Genomic DNA, 20,051 nt, shown 5'->3' on the forward strand with positions numbered 1-20,051 from the left:
AGCTTACATCTGATATGATGAAGGTGAAATAATACGTAACTGTATTAGGGGAGGCTATAAGATTACCTACGCCAGCATCCTGTCTCCAACAATGTCAAGTGCAGATACATACGGGTAGACTGCAACAGAGGAACTGCAGAACACACTTGACTGCTTATACTCCCCCAGCCACTGGCACATGTTTTTGCACCAATTTAGTGTGTTTTATAAAGTGTTGATTAGGACATTCTAGCTCTTAAGTTTTTAATTGAAAAAAATGTTATTTCATTAACATAGGAGCTGTTTAGAAAACTGGAACAGTTTCACCCTTTGATATTTTTCATGGTCAGGCATTATTGTACCATCTGCATGCCCTATGGAAGAGTTAACCCAAGATAAAAGAATTTGTTAACAGTAACAGAGAGTAATTTGTTAACGGTAATAGAGTCAAAGATCCATGGATCTATCTTCCTCACAGAAGAATAACACCCAAGTGGCAAAGCATTTAACAAGTAGATGTTCCCCCTGGATATTAACCTCATCAGCAAGAACAAAGTGTTAATTAACATGCTTGAGGGTAGGCAAGAAAACAAAACAAGCCTCTTAAACTCAGGGAAGCACATAAATCACCAGTGTGTTTTGAAATATTTGACAAAAGTTACTGACTTAAGGCAGGATTAGGTGCCCACTCATTTTCTAGCTGACGAAGGATGCACATTTTCAACTTGGTTACTCTGGCTCCAAGAAGTATTAATGGAATGACCGACAAAATTCAGGACATGACAATTACAGAAAAGTTCTAGCTATTTTAAGACCAGCAGTCTCCTGCTATGTAAGCAGCCTTCCTGAAATAAATGGGCACTACCACGGACAGGCAAATTAAGAATGGCTCACCCTCTGCCATTAACTCTGTTAGTAGTCATCAATAAAACTTTTTTGCCTTCTTTGGCTGTGATCAATTTAGTATTCTCTGCTTCAAGGCAAAGAAACCAAGTAGTTTAAAGGACACTGGACAGCATATTTTTAAAAATTATGAAAAAGTTAAAACTTCAAACAGTTAATTTTGAACAGTTGCAAGCAATTTAAGTATATCCTCAACATTTTACACCAGTGGTTCTTCCAGGTAAGAGTCAGGATAGTGCTGATCCGTTAGCCCTAAAAAAGGCTCTTTTTCACAGTAAGAGACCAGCGTAGGGTTTTTCAGGGAAAAAAAAAAAAACAAACGGGAAGTTATATGACCTGAGTAATGCTTCATAAAGTAATATCAACAAAGATTTTTACCTCAAAAGAAATACAGATGAAATGGAGTTCTATTCAGAAGCCTTTATTTTTTAAACAGGCTTAAAATACGCAAATGAAGAAAAAGTATGTGGACATAAATAACATAAATCAGATAGTCACACTCCAAACACCCTAGCTGGGAAAGAATGCAGTACTAAAGCAACTACAGTCATCCAGCGATCAAACTTGCCTAATTCGAGGCAAAACTACTCATCCATCAAGTACCTGATATAATTGACAAAAGGATTCCAGTCAGGTATGACTCACCCTATTGACAAGGCTCCTTTTCAGAAGAGAGACCGTTATTTCAACTATGTTCACATGAGGTTCCTCATCCTGCTTACAGTTAAAAATAAATACTTTATGTTCGTGTACAGTGCTCTTCAACAGAGGTCTCAACAACCCTAATGGTTTCTTACAAAACACTCCTGAGAGGTAGGTGTATCATCATCCCCTCTTCACAAATGGAAGAGAGATTTGCCCAGAGTCTCACAGCTACTTAGCACCAGAGTCAGGAACATGTCCCCTGACTCTGTACCAAACCTTTTCCACTAGACAATGCTCCTTTTTATGTTATACAACTGCATTCAAAAAAAGTTATTTTAAGACAATATATGTTTAATATTACAATATAGCATATTGTAATAAAACAATGATACAGTACAGTTCATCTTTGAGGTACCGTTCTTCTCACCTCCCCAACTCTTTTACTGGGGGAAAACCAAATAATTATGGACTAATGAAGTTTCTGTAGGTGTAGATATACAACTGACTAAGTATTAAGTTTCTGTTCATAAAGAACATTTATGTTATTTCACAAGTGCCAACTTTTATCAGGCACTAGGACCATGCAAATCATGTTATTTTAAGATGGTAAGCAGTTGCATGTCTTAATTTTTGCAGTTTAATGTCAATAATTCCAGTCAATCTCAGTACTTACTACAGATATCTTTTCCAAGCGCAGGATAATGATGATCTAGAACCACTTCCTCCTACAAAGCCTCTTAAAAGACTTTTTGAGCTACACATTCAGCTCCCACATCTACTAAGTGAGAATCTTGATTTAGACAAACACATGTGATTTCAGGTTTTAACAAATTTCCATTTTCAAGTTTTATAACAAAGTGACTAACTCCTGTGTTGGGACTGACAGAAGACAACTGAGACTTTGTTAAATCTGATGGCAAAGTACAGTTAAGATGTGAAACAAAATAACCAATCCAGTTCCTCATGTAGGCTCCATGACTCACCACTAATATATTGGCATCTAGTATTTTAGAAACTCCACCGTTATCACAGCTAAGTTCTGCTTCACTGCAGTGGTTCGTCCAAGGGAAAACAAACTGTTCTTCAGATGTTCCTGAGTTTCTGCTTCCTGCACCATGGACATCTTGCTCCTTCTGTTCCAATTCAACAGCTAGCTGACACAGAAATTCAAAGAAATCCCTTGCACGTTCTTTTACCTACAGGGAAAGGTCAGAAGAGATCATTGTGAAGAATGCAAGAGACTTTGCCTTTCAGAAATCTGAGATGGAACTACTTCAGTTAAAAGACAAACATTAATCACAGACAAGTCTCAGAAATCAGTGAGAAGCTACTGAATGCTGGAAAAACTCCTCTGCCCTTCGAAGCCAAGGCTGGAAGTAATTGCCATCATCCTTCTCCAAATGACAGCTTCATGAGGAGACAATCTCAAAATCAATACTATAGTTCTAAAGAGATTCCCTACTTGGCAGACACTGTAATCAGGTCAAGTGTTTTTAGCTTATAAAATAACGATCTTTAGTTGGGCTAAGCTCTCAGTAAGATGTTTGAAAGTACGTATGCAATAGCTGCATCTGCACTGAAAGTAAGGCGCAAATAAATACCATACTTCATCCAGTGTTTCTCCTCCAGAAGGCGTGAATGAAGGACATTGCTCTCCAGCAGCCTTTGCCATAGCCTTGAGGTCAGCCAAAGGCCTTCCTTCTGCAACACCATATTTCTGTAAGAAACCAGAGACAGTTTAGCCAGATGTATCAAGTCTCCCATACCATTTTCAATACAAACATCTTTGTTTTAATGGATTCTCAAGTGTAACACACAGGCTTAACTACTTTTTACATTTTATTCCAATACTGGGGGAGGAGGTAACTTTTTATCTGCTATTTAAGCTAAATGTATACATACAAAGTGTGCGTATATATATATATTTGCTGGTGTGCACCTGTATATTTTCAACACTCATTCTTAGCATTCAAAATTCAAGTGTCTTTGTAACTGACACTACATTGCAAACACCTCTGTATGTTGCTGTTCACATCAAGATAACTGTACTGTCAAACGTTGTTACGCACATTCCAGAAACCTTGATGTTGATGACTAGGATACAGACACATACTTCTTACTGGGGCTTTCTAGACTTCTATGTCACTATCCACTTATTACGGCACCTAACTGCATATACAACAATTAATTTATTAGTCTTCAGAATTTAAAAGTATTGAAACACATCTACTTAAGCCTCTCAATCCCTTTCTCTACAGCAAAATATTGAGAGTTTAAGAACACTAAGACAGATATGAAGAATTCAGTGCCCTGAAACTGCTGAAAACGAAATCCTAATCTTATTTTCCTAGATTCCTCTCATGAAAGCAAGGCACAAGAGAATAAAACTTTCCTAATAGGATCAATGACATATGTTCTCTTAAAGTACTTTGCCTCTTTTCATGCAATTCAAACTTAATTCCAGTTATAGAGAGTAGTGACTTACAACCTGTGTCCTGCAGATACTGTACTGGCATTTCTATACATCCATACAAGTGCTATAAAAGGGGGAAACAAGCATAACAGCGTAACTTTCTAAAATTCTGTATTACAAACTGTAATAGCTTTTTAAAATATCAGGTGATAAAGCAACTAGAGGAGTTTGGGAGAAATTTACTTGCTGATTTCAGTGAAAGAACTGGAATTTCCGACAGAAAACAAAGATCCAAATGGGAAATGCTACAATCATGTAATGCTCCTTAAACATGTATTTGCATGCTGGCAGTATGCCAACCCACTTTTGGTTTTGTAGCATTTCCTTATTTAAAATTCAGCTGACAGTCTTACTGTAGCATCTGAAGGGTGGTTCATATTAGCAGTAACAGCCAGCATCTGAATTTATTCTTATCAAGACATACTTAAAACCAGACAGGAGGTACACGATGCCTGTTATCAGGCAGAGAAGCTAATCAGGAAAGGAGATTGTTCCATAGACAGAAGAAAGCCTTCCAGGAGTCCTTGTGCAAATGAAAAGGTATAAACAGCTGAAAAGTCAACACTGAGTTGTGCCATCAGGCTAGAGAAGGTAAGCAGAGAAAGTATCTTTAACACTTTACATATGGAGTTAGAAAACAGCTAAGCTTTTTATTACACTTAAGATAATTCCCTCTACACGTAAATCTTACCTTACATCACTAAAGCATCACAGTTACAGCACTAATCACTACATTTTGGCTTTGCTTCACAATTCTGCAAACGATTTATAATACCCAATGTGAAGCGTTCAGTTTTCAGTGACTAAAAGTACATCAAACAGTGCTCTCCACTATTAAATTTACCATTTAATAAGCCAAGATACCCATCAGTAGCAAGTTACATTTCAAATTGTTCAATGTTCAATATTAAAACATACTGTTTTGGCACTTACTCTCTCTCGAAGTCTTGCATCACACTTGATTTCCAAATCTTTGCAAAACTTATTTTTTCCTAGAATTGTGGCAGCAGTCTAAAAAGTGAATACAAGTCACACCAATAAGCTGTTTTCTCATGGAATAGCCAGACCATCTTAGACCACCGCATCCAATGTCAATCACACTAGCAGGACCCAAAAATCCAAGATAAAAAGGTTTTCAGCTGGTAGTCTCTCTCAGAATTGGATATAAGGCCTGTGTCAGGCCATAAAAGGCAGAAAACCTGCATCTTCTGAAAGTTCTTTCACAATTCAAAGCCCAGAACAGTTGAAGACATTTAGCACCTATGAAAGGTGTGCAGCAAGATGAACAGCAGCACAGGATTTACCAGGATAAAAGCCACATCTTCTCTCAAGTGTACTGCCACTCACAAAGCAATCATGCCAACACATTCTTTGTAGTATGTAGATCAGATTCACAAGCAGTACATTCCTAAAAACTGATCAGTTAATCCAACCACAAAAGAAAAAAAATGTAACATCTAACAAATGAAATTACATTCTGGAAAGTGGCTACTTAATGCAACTCAGAAACCAACTACTCCTGAAGCAGTTAAGAGGCAGGAGGATGTTTGCTGCAACTAACTGAAGTTGTTACAAGGAGGAAACGCACTGGATGATACACTTGAAAGGAGAAAAAAAAAAAATACCTAGCTTATTGTATTCATCTGCCTCTAGATGGCATGGCTAAGAGACAGAGAAAACCAAAAGGGCTTAGTTTGCTCTTAACAGGATGACGAGCCTTGTACTATACATCTTTTTCTTCCTTCCAAGAAAACATGATTTTGGGAGTGCAGGGAGGGCAAGACGACTGATGAAGAAGAAATTCTGATACCACTTCGGAAAAAGTATTGCCTAATGGAGGCTCTAATGTGTTGGATATCGCATACCTGTTTGGCTGCCACAGGAGCTAACCTCCTCCTGTTCTTACATGCAGTAGTTTGTAAAGGCCATACTGGATTCACATACCAGTTTTGACTGGTAATATCAGCTGGAAGTATTGTGCAAATGTCCATGTCCAAACAAAATGACATTCAAAGGACTCATTTTGAAAAGGCTCCTTGGATTCTGACAAATAATAAAAAACTTCGTTGTACTAAGAAGATTTTATGACCTATTTAATGCATTGCTCAGAAAAGGCTTTAAGTTGCAACTTCAAATTTCTGCCACAGGAAAACATCAAAATTCAGACACTTCCCTGTAAATATGAATAACATAGTTATTCATAGTATGATAATATTCTGAAATTTCTCCAGGGCTGAGATCCTGCTCACTACATAGAATAGACAATGCTCACCTACTGAGCACTAACACATACTCTTGAGTTGCAAGCATTAAACATGAAGCCTTATTTACTCTGCTGAAACCAAAATATGTTCCAAGAGCTTAACTTCCTCATAGTTTCCCTATGCCACCATTTACTAGAATATAATGCTTCAGAAACATTACTGAATCTTCACATTACCACAGTGAGAGAATGGATATGAGCCCCATTTCATACATGGAGAAGACTCAAAAGATTATCTCTGATCCTTCCCAGGGCCCAGCCTGTCCCAGTCCTGAACCTGGTTTCACTACTGCACAGTTCTTGTTCCAACAGCATTAGCACCTCACATAGGCCCCATATTCCCCTACAGACTTTGTTGTTATGCTCTGTTAAGCTTTGTAGTCTTATGGAGTTCTGCTGTGATCACAAAACACCCTAGTCTGCCCAACTAGTCTTTTTGTATTTTCACATTGCTGGTCTGCCCTGCTTTCTCCTGCACTGCTGATTTCTGAAGCCAGTCTCTGACCCCCTTTCTAGGCTTAGTCTCTCAAGCAGGCTTCCCTGCAAAGTTTCTTCCTGCATTTCTCATACCTACTATTCATGTTGCATCTCCTGTAGCTCTTGGAATTCCTGCCCAGGTAGTACAACTCTCTCTGCACACATCCCCATTTTCTGCTATCCTGCTCAGTCTTGCATGTTCAGCTGTTAGCCATGGACAGTAGCCAGGGGACTGCACACCACTCCTGGTTCCAGTAACCACGGCACAACCCGACTACAGCTGATGCAGGAGACTTTGCAAGGAAAAGTAAACTTTATCACTAACAGTTTCTTTTAAAACAATTTTTTATCTCTTTTGCAAGGGAACTTATACATTCCTCTCATACTTGAGCTATGAAGTGACAGCGTAGTAAAATCTTCATAGATTTGCAGATGCCAAAAAAGTGAGTTCCAAGCAAATGGAAACTGCAGGTTTGCCCATCTTTGAAAAGCTTGCACAAAGTCTGGATAGCTTGTCAAAAAAAATAAAATAGCAAAATACATTTCCCTTTTGCAAAGGACAAATTCAGGTCTGTCTTCTACACTATGAGCATGCAAATGTTTCTCATAGAAAAGGTTGTCTCTAAAATAAGGAATAAAATTAGCAAGCTCACTCTCAAGTGGCTGAGCATTCAAAAACAATTCCCCTAAGGCAGGCACACAGCACAGAGTCCCATGAACATTATAAAACACTATTAATAGAATCATAGAATAGTTAGGGTTGGAAAGGACCTTAAGATCATCTAGTTCCAACCACCGCCACGAGCAGGGACACCTCACACTAAAACATGTCACTCAAGGCTCTGTCCAACCTGGACTTGATCACCACCAGGGATGGAACAACTTCCTTGGGCAACCCATTCCAGTGCCTCACCACCCTCACAGTAAAGAGCTTCCTCCTTATATCCAATCTAAACTTCCTCTGTTTAAGTTTTAATCCATTACCCCTTGTCCTATCGCCTCCATCAGATACTGGAAGGCTGCTATGAAGTCTCCATGCAGCGTCTCTTCTCCAGGCTGAACAGCCCCAACTTTCTCAGCCTATCTTCATACGGGAGGTGCTCCATCATTCTTACGGCCCTCCTCTGGACTTGTTCCAACAGTTCCATGTCCTTTTTATGTTGAGGACACCAGAACTGTACTGTAATGTTTCTAAATATCATCGCTACCATTCACACACTCAAAGGAAGTGACTTATCAGGCAGTTATAAGGCATTTTTAAAATACCTAATTATTGCAGTACTCTCTTCCTGTCTCTCCAGTTTGCTTTTTGCCTAAGTTGTGCTGCTATAGCAGTTCATGGGGCTGTGCTGCAAAACTGTTGACTAATGTTGATGATCTATGTTTTAAGGGAAAAAAGGTGATTTAAGCTAGATTTTGTGGATCTGGTTTACATCAAGACTTCGCAGTCTTTTGTAGCAGGACAATGGAGGGAAAGGCAAGCAACCAGCAGGGCTATCAAGAACTGCTTAGTTGTTTCAATGATGTGAAACCTACACATCTCCTGAAATCACGGCATCAGTCAAAGCAGAGAGAATTAAGGACAGGGCTTCCACAGGAGACATGACCTTCCTTCAACAGCTGATCATGAGATCAAAAACCTCTACCTTTCAGAGCTCTGTTTCCTAAAGTTTTTGAGCATTTTGTAACTTTGCACACAAAATCTCATGGAATCCCATTCAGTAATTAACATTTTTTCCTCTTTAATTAACCTACAAAAATAGTACATCAAGATGAGAGGTGTGCTATTTATTCAAATCCAACCTCTCCACATACTTAATGATCATTGCACTGAATTTACAGCAAAACTTGATCTTGCCTATATTGGTTTGCATTCCTCAGAAAGACACAGCATCCAGCCATAATGCACAAGTAGAACAATATCACAGCAAATTTGTTTTGTTTCTTCAAAGAAAAACTGACTTCAGCCTGTGTTATCTCTCAGTCCCAATTACTCCTTTAGTAAGAACCTATGCCCATAAAAAATAACAGCAAATCCATTAGAACAACATTGCAAGACATCCTGCAAAGCAAGGTAGCCTTCACTGGCTCCTAACAGAGCTGTTCTCATTGAAATTTCTTCAGAGGCCTTCTTGAATTCTACAAAACTCAAACTGCAGTTCTAAGTCCCTCAAAATACCTTTTGGCTCTCTGTCACTGTATTATTTTTTGCATCATCAATAGCAAATAAATGCCAAATTCTGAAGCTAATATTTACATTCAGTTGCCTCAAAAAGCACTTGCCTGCTTTGCTCGAAGAAGGTCACTTGAGAAGACATGAGTAAACTTCACATTACTGAGAAACAAACCAGCAGCATCTGCTTGTCTGAAACCAGTTGAAGAGAGCGGCTCATCCACTCCTTGACCTAAAAAATAAAAACTAATCAACATTAAGACATGCAAATTTCTGATCATTTAGCTGAGCAAGCACAGCAGCAATAAAGAATCTGCTCAGTCATGATAAAATCCTTCTCCTTCAGTAAAGTCAGCCTCTGGTAAAAGTCACTGTTCCTCTGGCCTTTAATAAACCATCACACAGATGACAGAAGTGGGAGTACAGACTAAGAATACAGAAGGATCTTTATTGATCTTTATATTAATGTATACATATGACAAATTTAAACATTAAACAGACATACATTTTCTAAACATAAGCAGTCATTTCAAAACATTTGTTTTTTTTAGAATGTCACTGGTAGGCTTCCTGGAAGAGGTGCCTCACAACTGAAATTGAAATGCTATAAACAGATCTGTTGATTGTAAAATAAGAAAAAGGACATTACAATTGAGATAATGCTGCTGATACTAAAATACATCTACAGGGAAAAAAAAAAACCCACACACATGGGAGAGTCAAGTCATTTGCTGATATTCTGTGGAGATCCACTTAGAACCTTCATAGTAGTATGTAGTTGATAGCTGTATGTAGTATGTAGTTGATAGTGGTAAAGCTATCAAGCTAATGTCCTGGCTTACAAATAACACCCGTTAAGGTTTACAACATTATTCCGTAATAATACTTAACGTTTCAGGAATTGGTTGCAGGATTTCCCATTCTGCAGGGAAGAATAATTTTCCACCTCTAACAAGCTCGCGGAGTAACTGATACTAACCTTGCAGTATCTTGTCTTTGTTGTATCTTGTTTCTCCACTGAAAGAGATTATAAACAAAAAAAAAAAATTAACTCATCATGATTTTGCTGAATGTTCAAAACCATTATTGTATTAGGCACCAACAAGAGACAGCAGAGTCTGGATATGAAAAATGAGATATAATACAGCACAGCCTCTTTTCAAAACCACATATCTGAAGACTTTTAAACAACAAAAACAACACCCCATATTTTCAAGTGGTCAACCCCAATCATGCCTTCAATATTTACTCAGACAAACCCACCTGGAATGAAAGGAAGTAATTTCTTAAATTTATCATAAATGCAGAATAATGTATCTATTACAATTACACCTCCATGCAGGAGAGAGAGAAGTTGCAGGAAGACTCTGGAGCCCTCTTATGAAAAATCTATGCTAGCCAACTGGACCGCTGTAGTTTAAAGGGAAGCCAATTCAAGAGATTACCAAAGACAGCAGCAGAGCAGGCTGCACACCTTGAAGAAACAGCATAACAAGCCAGAGCTGTAGAAAAACTAGTAGAATGAACATCACCTTCTTTATGAATATTCTACCTTGAAAACCATAATTGACAGTATTTCATGAGAACAGTGACTAAAACTATGAGCAGACTTATTTAGGCGGGAAAGTCTAACAACTAAACTTCACATGAACAACGTTAAAATCCCTCACCTGACTGAAATGTCACATGCTTAAGTTTTTGCATTACTAAGTCCAAGTGCTCTACTTGGTTTTTATACAGAGAGCCATCAACAAGGCTTCATGGAAAGCCCTCAAGATGAGCCTCAAAGAGGTAACTGATCGCAGAAGGCTAGTACCTTTAAGGCAAATCACTGTATTTCAGTATGCTTTAGACTCGTGCACAAGGGGAGGAAATTTAATTCTTTAGGCTTGCCCCATGTCCTGACAGCTACTTTCAGCATATATTATGCTAAAGGAGAAAAAAAGTTTAGCTTTACTAAAAATTAGACAGTTAATTACTGCCAGCTGCAGGAAACTGGAGCTATTCAGCCTAGTTGACTACAAATCTTTGTCAATATCCACTGCAGCCTGAAGGCAAAACTCAGTAACTTCAATGAAGGCTGTCCAGCCTGGAAAAGAGAAGCTGTGTGGAGACCTCATAGCAGCCTTCCAGTATCTGAAGGGGGTCTACAAGGATGCTGGAGAGGGACTCTTCATTAGCGACTGTAATGGGTTCAAACTTAAACAGGGGAAGTTCAGGTTAGATACAAGGAGGAAGTTCTTTACCGTAAGGGTGGTGAGGCACTGGAATGCGTTACCCAAAGAAGTTTTGAATGCTCCATTCCTGGCAGCGTTCACAGCTACGTTGGACAGAGCCTTGGGCAACATGGTCTAGTGTGAGGTGTCCCTGCCCATGGCAGGGGGGTTGGAACTAGATGATCTTAAGGTCCTTTCCGACCCTAACTATTCTGAGTCTAAGTCACAAACGCCAATTCTTTAATGTTCCACAGCAGAAATGTTAGGAGTGGTAGCACTCTTAAGCGAGCAGCCTGCCCAACCAGAGACCTTGTGGCAGGAGAAAGGTCTCGAGAGCAGCCACCCAAGCATTCCCAAATAGTGCTTACTGACGCTACGTATAACCCCGTACTTTCACCAACACCAAACTGCACTGATGTGGCTTCACCTGTCCGGCCAACTGCAGCGTACGCCACGGCCTCACGCACCCCGGCAGGAGCGGTAACGGAAGCGGCCGTACCCAGGCCATTCCGAGCCAGCCCCTCCGGCTTCAGGGCCGCCTCGACCCCCTTCCCGCCCCCCTCACGGGACACCCCGGCGCTCATCCCGCCCGCCAAGGCAGCCAGCCAGGCAGCCAGCCAGATTGGCTGACGGCAGCCGAGTGCGCCTAAGGGACGATGGGAGGGGGAGAAGGGGGGGGGGGGGGGGGTCGGAGAGGAGGAACGGAACCCCGCTAACATCACAGCCCGTCCCGGCACCGGAAGGGGGCAGAGGGGAAGGGGTTAAAGGCACCCTGCGGGGCTGGGGGTGCCGCGGTACTCACTGCCGGACGATGGTCAACCCGAAGCGCACCATAACACGACCTCTCAGGTACGCGCAGGCCCAACCCGGCCCCGCTTCACCCCGCACTGCGGCGCACGGCCCCTCACGCCCACCCGTGACGTCACGGCCCCGCCCCGGCGTGGCGGCGAAAGGGGGCGGGGTCTGTGCGGAAGCCGTCGGAGGCCGGTGTGTGAGTCTGTCCGTGTGTCAGACCGACCGACCGACCGACCGCCCCCCCCGCGGCAGGACCCGGCCCCTTCCGCTGGGTCCCCGCGCCGTGAGGCGGACCCCTGTGTCCCGGGGTGCCTTGTTCGTGGAGCTGCGTCGCGCTTCCTGCTGGGAGTTCCTCGAGAAACTTGATTGCGCTGGTGGCGGCTTCGTTGCCCTTCTCTGGACCCGCTCCAGACTTGGGAAGTAACAGAGAGGAACTGGGGGGGGGGGGGGGAGGAGAAAGACAAGCAAACCTACCACCTACACCTCCTCTATATCGGGCTGATGTTTTCAGACTCGAGAGTAAAGCTGACGCCTGAGCTAGGTACAATAAATCGGCTCTCCTCCTTTGCCTAGCGGTGTGCTTCCTGCGCCAGCTGACAGCATCTGTGGGAAGATACCAGATACTGCATTTTGCAGCTGACGTTCTTGTTGCTTATGCATTACTTTCTGGGTGAGCAGGGGGATGCTTCTTTCAGTTGCTGTGGTTTGACATTCAGAATCTTACCTTGCCTAGTGACAGTGAAAAAGCAAAGAAAAAAAAAAACAACAAAACCAAGAAAGAAGTCTTACAAAAGCATTTATTTTGCTGTTGTTCCTCCCCACTTACCGTTTTTGAAGATCCATGAAAAAACACATCTCACAAACTGCAAGGACACAGCAGAGAGGATGTTTCCCTGAACACAGAAATACAGCATTCACCTCAGGAAAAGTTCTACTGTCCAAAAATACAAAGGATTCAAATAGTTGATATTTAGGAAATGAACCATATCTTCACTGCAGTACTGATGCAGAATAAATAATACATAATATGTGTTTTATGGTTGCAAAAAGCAGGGCAAGAAATGGGAAAGTCATGTAAGGGTGAACAAAAATATCCAAGGAGCTATAATAGCACATAGGAACTTAGTACCATGTAAAATTAATATTTTAATCATTTTGCTCATGGTGTTTTCTAGTACACAATGAGAGAAATGACCCAATTGCTAGTATTTAATAATAGCATTATGAAATTGCTGCTGATAAAATGGACAAAGTAATAGAGGAGCAACCACAAATCATCCTTTTCCTTTCAGAAAGCTCAAGTTTTATGGGTTACAGGCAGTCTGATTAACCAATTAGTTGGTCAGATAGCTGAGTGTACTTCCTTTAGGATTTCACCACCAGATGGAATAAAGGCTATCTAAAAATCAGAGGCATTCTTCTGGGTTGCCCAGAGATCTGATCTAACTTTGAAAGTGGTTTGTGCTTTAACACCAAGCACATTCTAAATGTGAAGACTAAAACATGTTTGTTTCATTTGATAGGAGTTTAAAACAGATGCTAAATTGAACATTTAATGCAACAGCTTGTCTGTCTCATTCACCTTTTATCTTCCTTTGGCAGAGTGGCATAACTTTGTATTATTTCTGCAGTGCCTCTCCTCCATGGATTTCAGAACTGACATTTTCAAAGGGCGACACCAGTGGCATGTCTGGCCTCTGAACCAGCCATTGTCAAGTGACTCAGCTCTGACCTATTTCTGTTGTATCACCATTAAAAACAACTGTATTTTGCTAGGATGATAAGATCCCAGCTGTGTTTCAAGTGTGTTTTAGAAGGACAAGAAATAAATAGGAGCCAACACTGTGTCTGTACTCTTCTAAGTGCACATTCTGATACAGGTCCCTCTGTGACGGCCCTTCAGGCAAAGTTAAAGAGGCTGTGTCTGAAGTCCCACAGTTTGGGTTTGTGAAAAGACAGCTCAAAAGGCCTGCAGCTTCTGGCTTAACGGCCTCATGATTTGGCTACTAGATCATGTTTCCCTTTTCCATTGTTTAGTCCTCTTATCTTTGCCCCGTCTTCATCTTCATAGCATATGCATATTTTTCCCTGAACATTAATATTCTTATGTTTCATTTCTTCTTCCTCAGTTCTCAGATCTGCTGTAGCACATCATGTATTCATGAGGATGGTTTTTAAACTGACCCGTTAAAGCATTTACAAAGCACAACTACTAACATAAGCATAGAAGCTCATCAGATGATGAACAGTATTTTGAGGAAGTCATTTTAGGAAGAAAAAGCTTCTGTAAAGCTGGAAATGAAACATTTTTGAGTGAGGATTTTTTTTTTCCTAAAAAATATTCTATATTCGAGTAATGTTGACTATCTAGTAAACTCATCATCATATGGATCACATGTTACTAACATTAGATGGTATCATTGATACAGGGCAGTTATCTAGTCTCCATGAAACATCAGCTGGCAATTAGCACAAACCTGAAATCCTCACCTGGGCTGTATTCCCTGATGCCCACTTGTCGTTTGGGATCTGATCTTGCTTTCTGCTCTTACAAGTAACATCAGCCCAGCAGAAACCTGGGCCAAATTTCCTCATTGCTTTTCTCCCTCACTCCCCTCCCTAAGTAGTATGGCTCTAAAGGATGTGCTGGCAAGCACAAATCCGTAAATTGGTCAAATCCTAACACAGAGATTGTGCTGTGAACAGTTCTCAACTCAGGCTGCAGAACACGGTTGTGCAATACCTTGGTGGCAACTGCAACGGTTGCTTTTATGGAAAAGCAACTTTAGGAAAGTGTTTAATTGTTGTTAAGATGGTTTTCAGTGTGATATACGGGCTGCAAAGGGGGAGCAGAGCCATCCCCTTGTGGCTCTTCCACTGAACAGAAAGTGTCTGGTGCTCTTGTAACCGCACTTTAGACCAGTTTGCCCAAAACCCCAAGTGTAAAAGAACGCAAGTCAGGGTTGCAGGTTTTCTGGCTGATGAAGGCGTTCAGGTGAGCTGTTGGAGCAGTGGGAAGGTTCAGTTGAACATCGTTCCTTCCCAGCAGTGCGAGAAACCGCGGCAGCTCCTGGAGAAGCGCCAGAAATAGCTGCAGCGGTAGGAGAGGCGTTACCGTCATCTAGCGGTGCTCCTGCAGTCTGCACCCTCGGGTTTTACCGTCCCGTTCTAGCCAGATTTCCCACTCAACAAGCTGTGCATCTCTCTTAGATTACACATTTGATCTTTTGCCACTATCCATCGAGGAGAAGCACATCCAGATTTTACGGATTTCTGTTGCAAGTTTCTCTAACGTCAGCCCAAGCCTTAATACCTAAACTGGGGAAATAAACTGATGCCATCAGAGCACTCCAGAAAGATCAGTGCTTTGTCATGGGTAAGAAGCAAATCCAAAGAAATCAAAATAAAAAAAATATGGGGAAACAAAGAGGTTGTGCCTGTGGAAGGTAGAACATCTGAGAGGAAATGTTGTTTGGGTGTGCTGGGTAACAATCATAGAATCATAGAATCACAGACTGGATTGGGTGGGAAAGGACCTTAAGATCATCCAGTTCCAACCCCCCTGCCATGGGCAGGGACACCTCACCCTAAACCATGTCACCCAAGGCTCTGTACAACCTGGCCTTGAACACTGCCAGGGATGGAGCATTCACAGCTACTTTGGGCAACCTATTCCAGTGCCTCACCACCCTAACAGGAAAGTACTTCTTTCTTATATCTAACCTGAACTTCCCCTGTTTAAGTGTGAACCCATCACCACTTGTCCTATCACTACAGTCCCTAATGAAGAGTCCCTCCCCAGCATCCCTATAGGGCCCCTTTAGATACGGGAAGGCTGCTATGAGGTCTCCATGCACCCTTCTCTTCTCCAGGCTGAACAGCCTCAACTTTCTCAGCCTATCTTCATATGGGAGATGCTCCAGCCCCCTGATCATCCTCGTGGCCCTCCTCTGGATTTGTTCCAACAGTTCCATGTCCTTTTTATGTTGAGGACACCAGAAATGCACACAGTGGTACAAGTGGGGTTTCACTAAAGCAGAGTAGAGGGGCAGGATCACCTCCTTTGACCTGCTGGTCATGCTTCTTTTGATGATGGTTAGCTTTCTTTTCTAATCCTGAACTAATTCCTCATCCCCTAGCCTGTTACGTCCCACTCACAGTTCTGTTCAAGTTCTGAAAACCTTAGCTATCAGAAAGGTCATTCTGCTGCTCTTCAGGGATGCTTGCTAGTCTCCTGCCAGACAAACCAGAGTTTTTGCTCTGAACAGCATTACCAAGTAATCTGAGGAGCTGCAGCTCCAAATGTGGCCAGTCTACTGACCTTTCTCTCTTGCCTTCACCACACTGTCCTAACTCTTCATGTAGTTTGTGCATGTTATGTTTTGGAAGAGCTCAAATAGCATCCCAGTTTATTTTTAGAGAAAACTCAATAGCAAGACAGAGCTATCATCACATCATTTCCACAGAAGGACAGACATTTAAGGAGACAGATATTTCCCTTATACCCTTTTATTTTTTTTGACTCTTCCCATCAGCTCCTTTCTTTCTCTCTAGCAGGTTGCAGCAAAACTCAGAGCAGCCCCTCATGCCAGGCATATTGTGTACTGATCTCACACCTATGCATAAATACTTCAGCTTTACTCACCTTCATTTGTAAGCCTAATAGGTCTTGATTTAATGTCAGCAAGGGGTGCCCTTCCCCACAGTGCACCTGAAGCCCACCTGAGTGCTGGCGTGGTATTCTCCCTGACAAATGTCTGTACTAAGACCCTTCCTAGTTCTCACTGTTGTCTGCTGGCAGCATCAGCAGCAACATCAGCTGCCACACACTCCTTTTGGTGCAAAAATGCTGTGATGCCTGTGCAGCTGCAGCAAATCACCTTTGAGAACCACTTTAAATATCACAGAATCAGAATCACAGAATAGTTAGGGTTGGAAAGGACCTTAAGAGCATCTAGTTCCAAACCCCCTGCCATGGGCAGGGACACCTCACACTAAACCGTGTCACCCAAGACTCTGTCCAACCTGGCCTTGAACCCTGCCAGGGATGGAGCATTCACAGCTTCCCTGGGCAAACCATTCCAGTGCCTCACGACCCTCACAGTAAAGAGCTTACTCCTTATATCCAATCTAAACTTCCCCTGTTTAAGTTTTATCCCGTTACCCCTTGTCTTATCACTACAGTACCTAATGACGAGTCCCTCTCCAGTATCCTTGTAGGCCCCCTTCAGATACTGGAAGGCTGCTATGAGGTCTCCACACGCTGTAACATACAAATATATTTAATATACCATTATGTTAAGAAAAATGAAAGAGTGTGTGTGGATTTTTGTATCTTTCAAGGAGGTACAAAGTAACTGTGGTACAGCTAGCTTTGTCCAAAGGTCTGAAGGGATCCCCAAAGTCTTGTTAAAATAAACTTTCCCTTAATTGGGAGAAATGATTCAGTGTGCTGTGGGGGGCAAAGAAGTAGAGCATAGCCTGGTTCCCTTTGTGCCAGCTGGCTGGCTTCGATGTGCAAACAGCACAGGGAAGGCTCTAATACGGTTCTCTAAAGGCTGAATGCAGCTACTCTATGCTTATGCCTGCAAGGGGCTACAGAAAGGTCTAAGTGTATGAGCAGCTTTTGCCTGCATGAGCAAAGCCATATGCTTTCCTGGTCTATTTCTTCCCCCTGAAATATAAGATTAAAATGCACGTTTTCTACCTTATTATCTCCATTACCATTAAGCAGGCCATATGTTTGATAGTGCCTGCTTTGTGTCTCCCACTGTTTACCCACAGGACATTTGAGTTAGTTACAGTATATTTAAAAATGCTCATCATTTACACGTCCTCCTGAGCATCCTTCCAGGCAGAGTACGGGCAACTGATGGGCCATGACTGGAAACAGTGAACTTCAGTGACCTTGGGTGTTCAGGAAGTTGAAGAACCAATATACTGTTCAAGGGTTAACACTATATTGAGAAAGATGGACCCAACACCTCTCGTACCTCTTGGCAGCAAAATCCTGATTTTTCCTGCTGAAAAAAAAAAGGAAATTACTTGGCCAGACTTAGCAGAAACTCTACGTGCCTTTACATCGGCTTTACATTTACTGATGTGACTGGTAATTCACAGTATGGCACAAGAGTGAACTGGAGCTGGTGGGAAAATTATTAAACCTATGAAAAATCAACAGTGGAGCTCCCACTGTCTCCAGCAGGGATAGAATTTCACTCTGCTTGTGCTGGTTGCATGAGATTCATAGGGAATTTGGCTTTTTTTAGAGCAGCACAGAATGAAGAGTGGCTACACAGTTCACGGACAAATTAAAAAATACAGCAATTGCAATAGAAATGATTGAAGAGACTCCTTGAAACGAGCATTAAGGAGACCTTCTTTGAAGCACACAGGAAAATTCCCTGCTTAGAAGATAAACTGCATTTCTAGGCCCTACAGAAAGATTTTGGGAAATACCAAATAAACATAACCTAACTCGTATACTGAGATTGGGAAAACCGAGCAATTGTGTGGTGGTGGGTGGTTGTTCTGGAATCTCAGTGCAAAAGCTTTTTTTCCTTTGCCTTGGAAGTTTTCTTACATACAAAAGTCAGTCCAGCATGCGATTGTTTTAAAGCATGATTTTGCTATGTTGTCCCTCCTTAAAATCCTCAGGCTGTCCTTTATGTAAAGTGTAGGATCATGATGGGCAGAAATTGTTTGCAGATGGTCAAGAAGACAACAATACAAAACGATTTCACAGGCCACATAATAATGGAACTTAACCCTATTGTATGTGGCTTCTCTGCATTCAGCCGGCTTTCTTTAAAGGAGGGGAACAGGCTGTTGTCCAATTAATCTGTTTTAGCTTCTGCGCCCTATATCCACATACATTTACTTAAATGACAGTATAAGATCTCTTTTCTGCTAAATCTATATTTAGTAAAACCTCTTAGAACACAAAGCTGTGGAGCACATCCATGTAGTTCTTGGATGACTATTGGCAACACTATAGTGGGAAAGGAGTTAATCCCCTAAAACCTGAAATTAGGCCGAGGACTACCCCTTTGAGCTTTAAATCACAAACTGGAACCCTCACAAGTTCCAGTTCTTCAAAGGATCAAAGTTATGCCTATGAAATGCTGCAGATTACAGGTCATGTTGTTAAATGGTGGCCAGAGAAACATGTGGACTTGCTATGCTTTAAAATCTCTACCTTTGGTGCAGTCAGCCTCTGAAGTATGAGGCTAACCCATCACTTTGCAGGGAAGTCTTAACAGACTTTGCCTAAAGCCACAGGTCCCGAGTTTTTAGGGGACTCACAGCCTCATGATTTAGTTTGTATTTCCTGTCCCTCCATGGCTTTTTTCTATTTGTTCATATTTATTAATTTCGCTCATATGTTTCTTCATGTTTGTAATACATGTTTTTCGAGTATTTCTGCTTGCTGTTCATTGTATCTCTTTTTCCTTCTCCCCCCCCCCCCTTTTTTTTTTTTGTTGGTTTTCTTTCATTTCTCTTCTCTGGTTTTAGCTGTATTATTCACTTTATTATGGGGTTACTTTTTTCCCCAGTGTGTCTGCCCAAACACCTCTCTGTCCCCCCACTGCCTCTTCCCAGGGGTGCCTGAAACTCAGTAGAAGATGGCAGTGGAGAAGGAGAGACACTGAGGTCAGGCTGAGCATGTCACATGGGAGGTTAGTCACTTCACAGCAAGCATCCACAAGCAGAAGACATGGGAGCAGGACAGGCAGATTACGAGCATCCCACCACCTGGCCACAGGCTGAGAAAGGAGCCTCTGCACCTGGAGGCTCAGCTCTTCCTGCTGGCTTCACCACAAAGCCCTCTCTTTATTCACAGTTTGCCCAAAGCTCATAGAAAGAAAAACAAATGTTCTTTTTTTCTTGGAGTAGCATTTAAACACAAGTAACTGACTGGAGATTTCAATAGTATTTCAATTAGTGGCAAAAACGTGCACTCCATGTACTTACGAGGACTTTTCCACCAGCTCAGTTTAATTTCCACAAACTGTTTTAATCCAGCAATTTACCATTTTTAGGATTTTGTTCTCCTTGAATCTCATGGGGTCATTTCACTGAAGAAACATGCCAGGGTTTTCCTATCCAGCAGGCAATGAGCTATGT

The 20,051-nt window shown here is 41.7% G+C and overlaps 1 protein-coding gene across 1 annotated transcript; it reads right to left on the reverse strand.

Annotated features, from left to right (window-relative positions):
* Nucleotides 1-1,287: 1,287 nt before the first annotated feature.
* TIGAR (TP53 induced glycolysis regulatory phosphatase) lies at nucleotides 1,288-12,063 on the reverse strand. Its single transcript, XM_057426006.1, has 6 exons — nucleotides 11,932-12,063; nucleotides 9,893-9,930; nucleotides 9,024-9,145; nucleotides 4,934-5,011; nucleotides 3,134-3,244; nucleotides 1,288-2,723 (listed from the first exon to the last, which is right to left on the reverse strand). The coding sequence occupies exons 1-6, from the start codon at nucleotides 11,961-11,963 to the stop codon at nucleotides 2,265-2,267; spliced, it is 840 nt and encodes a 279-aa protein (XP_057281989.1). The 5' UTR covers nucleotides 11,964-12,063; the 3' UTR covers nucleotides 1,288-2,264.
* Between the last annotated feature and the right edge of the window lie 7,988 nt (nucleotides 12,064-20,051).

The sequence above is a fragment of the Pezoporus wallicus genome, unplaced genomic scaffold (assembly GCF_028554395.1).
Source record: "Pezoporus wallicus isolate ANWC-B61680 ecotype Strahan unplaced genomic scaffold, APGP_CSIRO_Pwel_v1 scaffold_3294, whole genome shotgun sequence".
Classification (NCBI taxonomy): Eukaryota; Metazoa; Chordata; class Aves; order Psittaciformes; family Psittacidae; genus Pezoporus; species Pezoporus wallicus.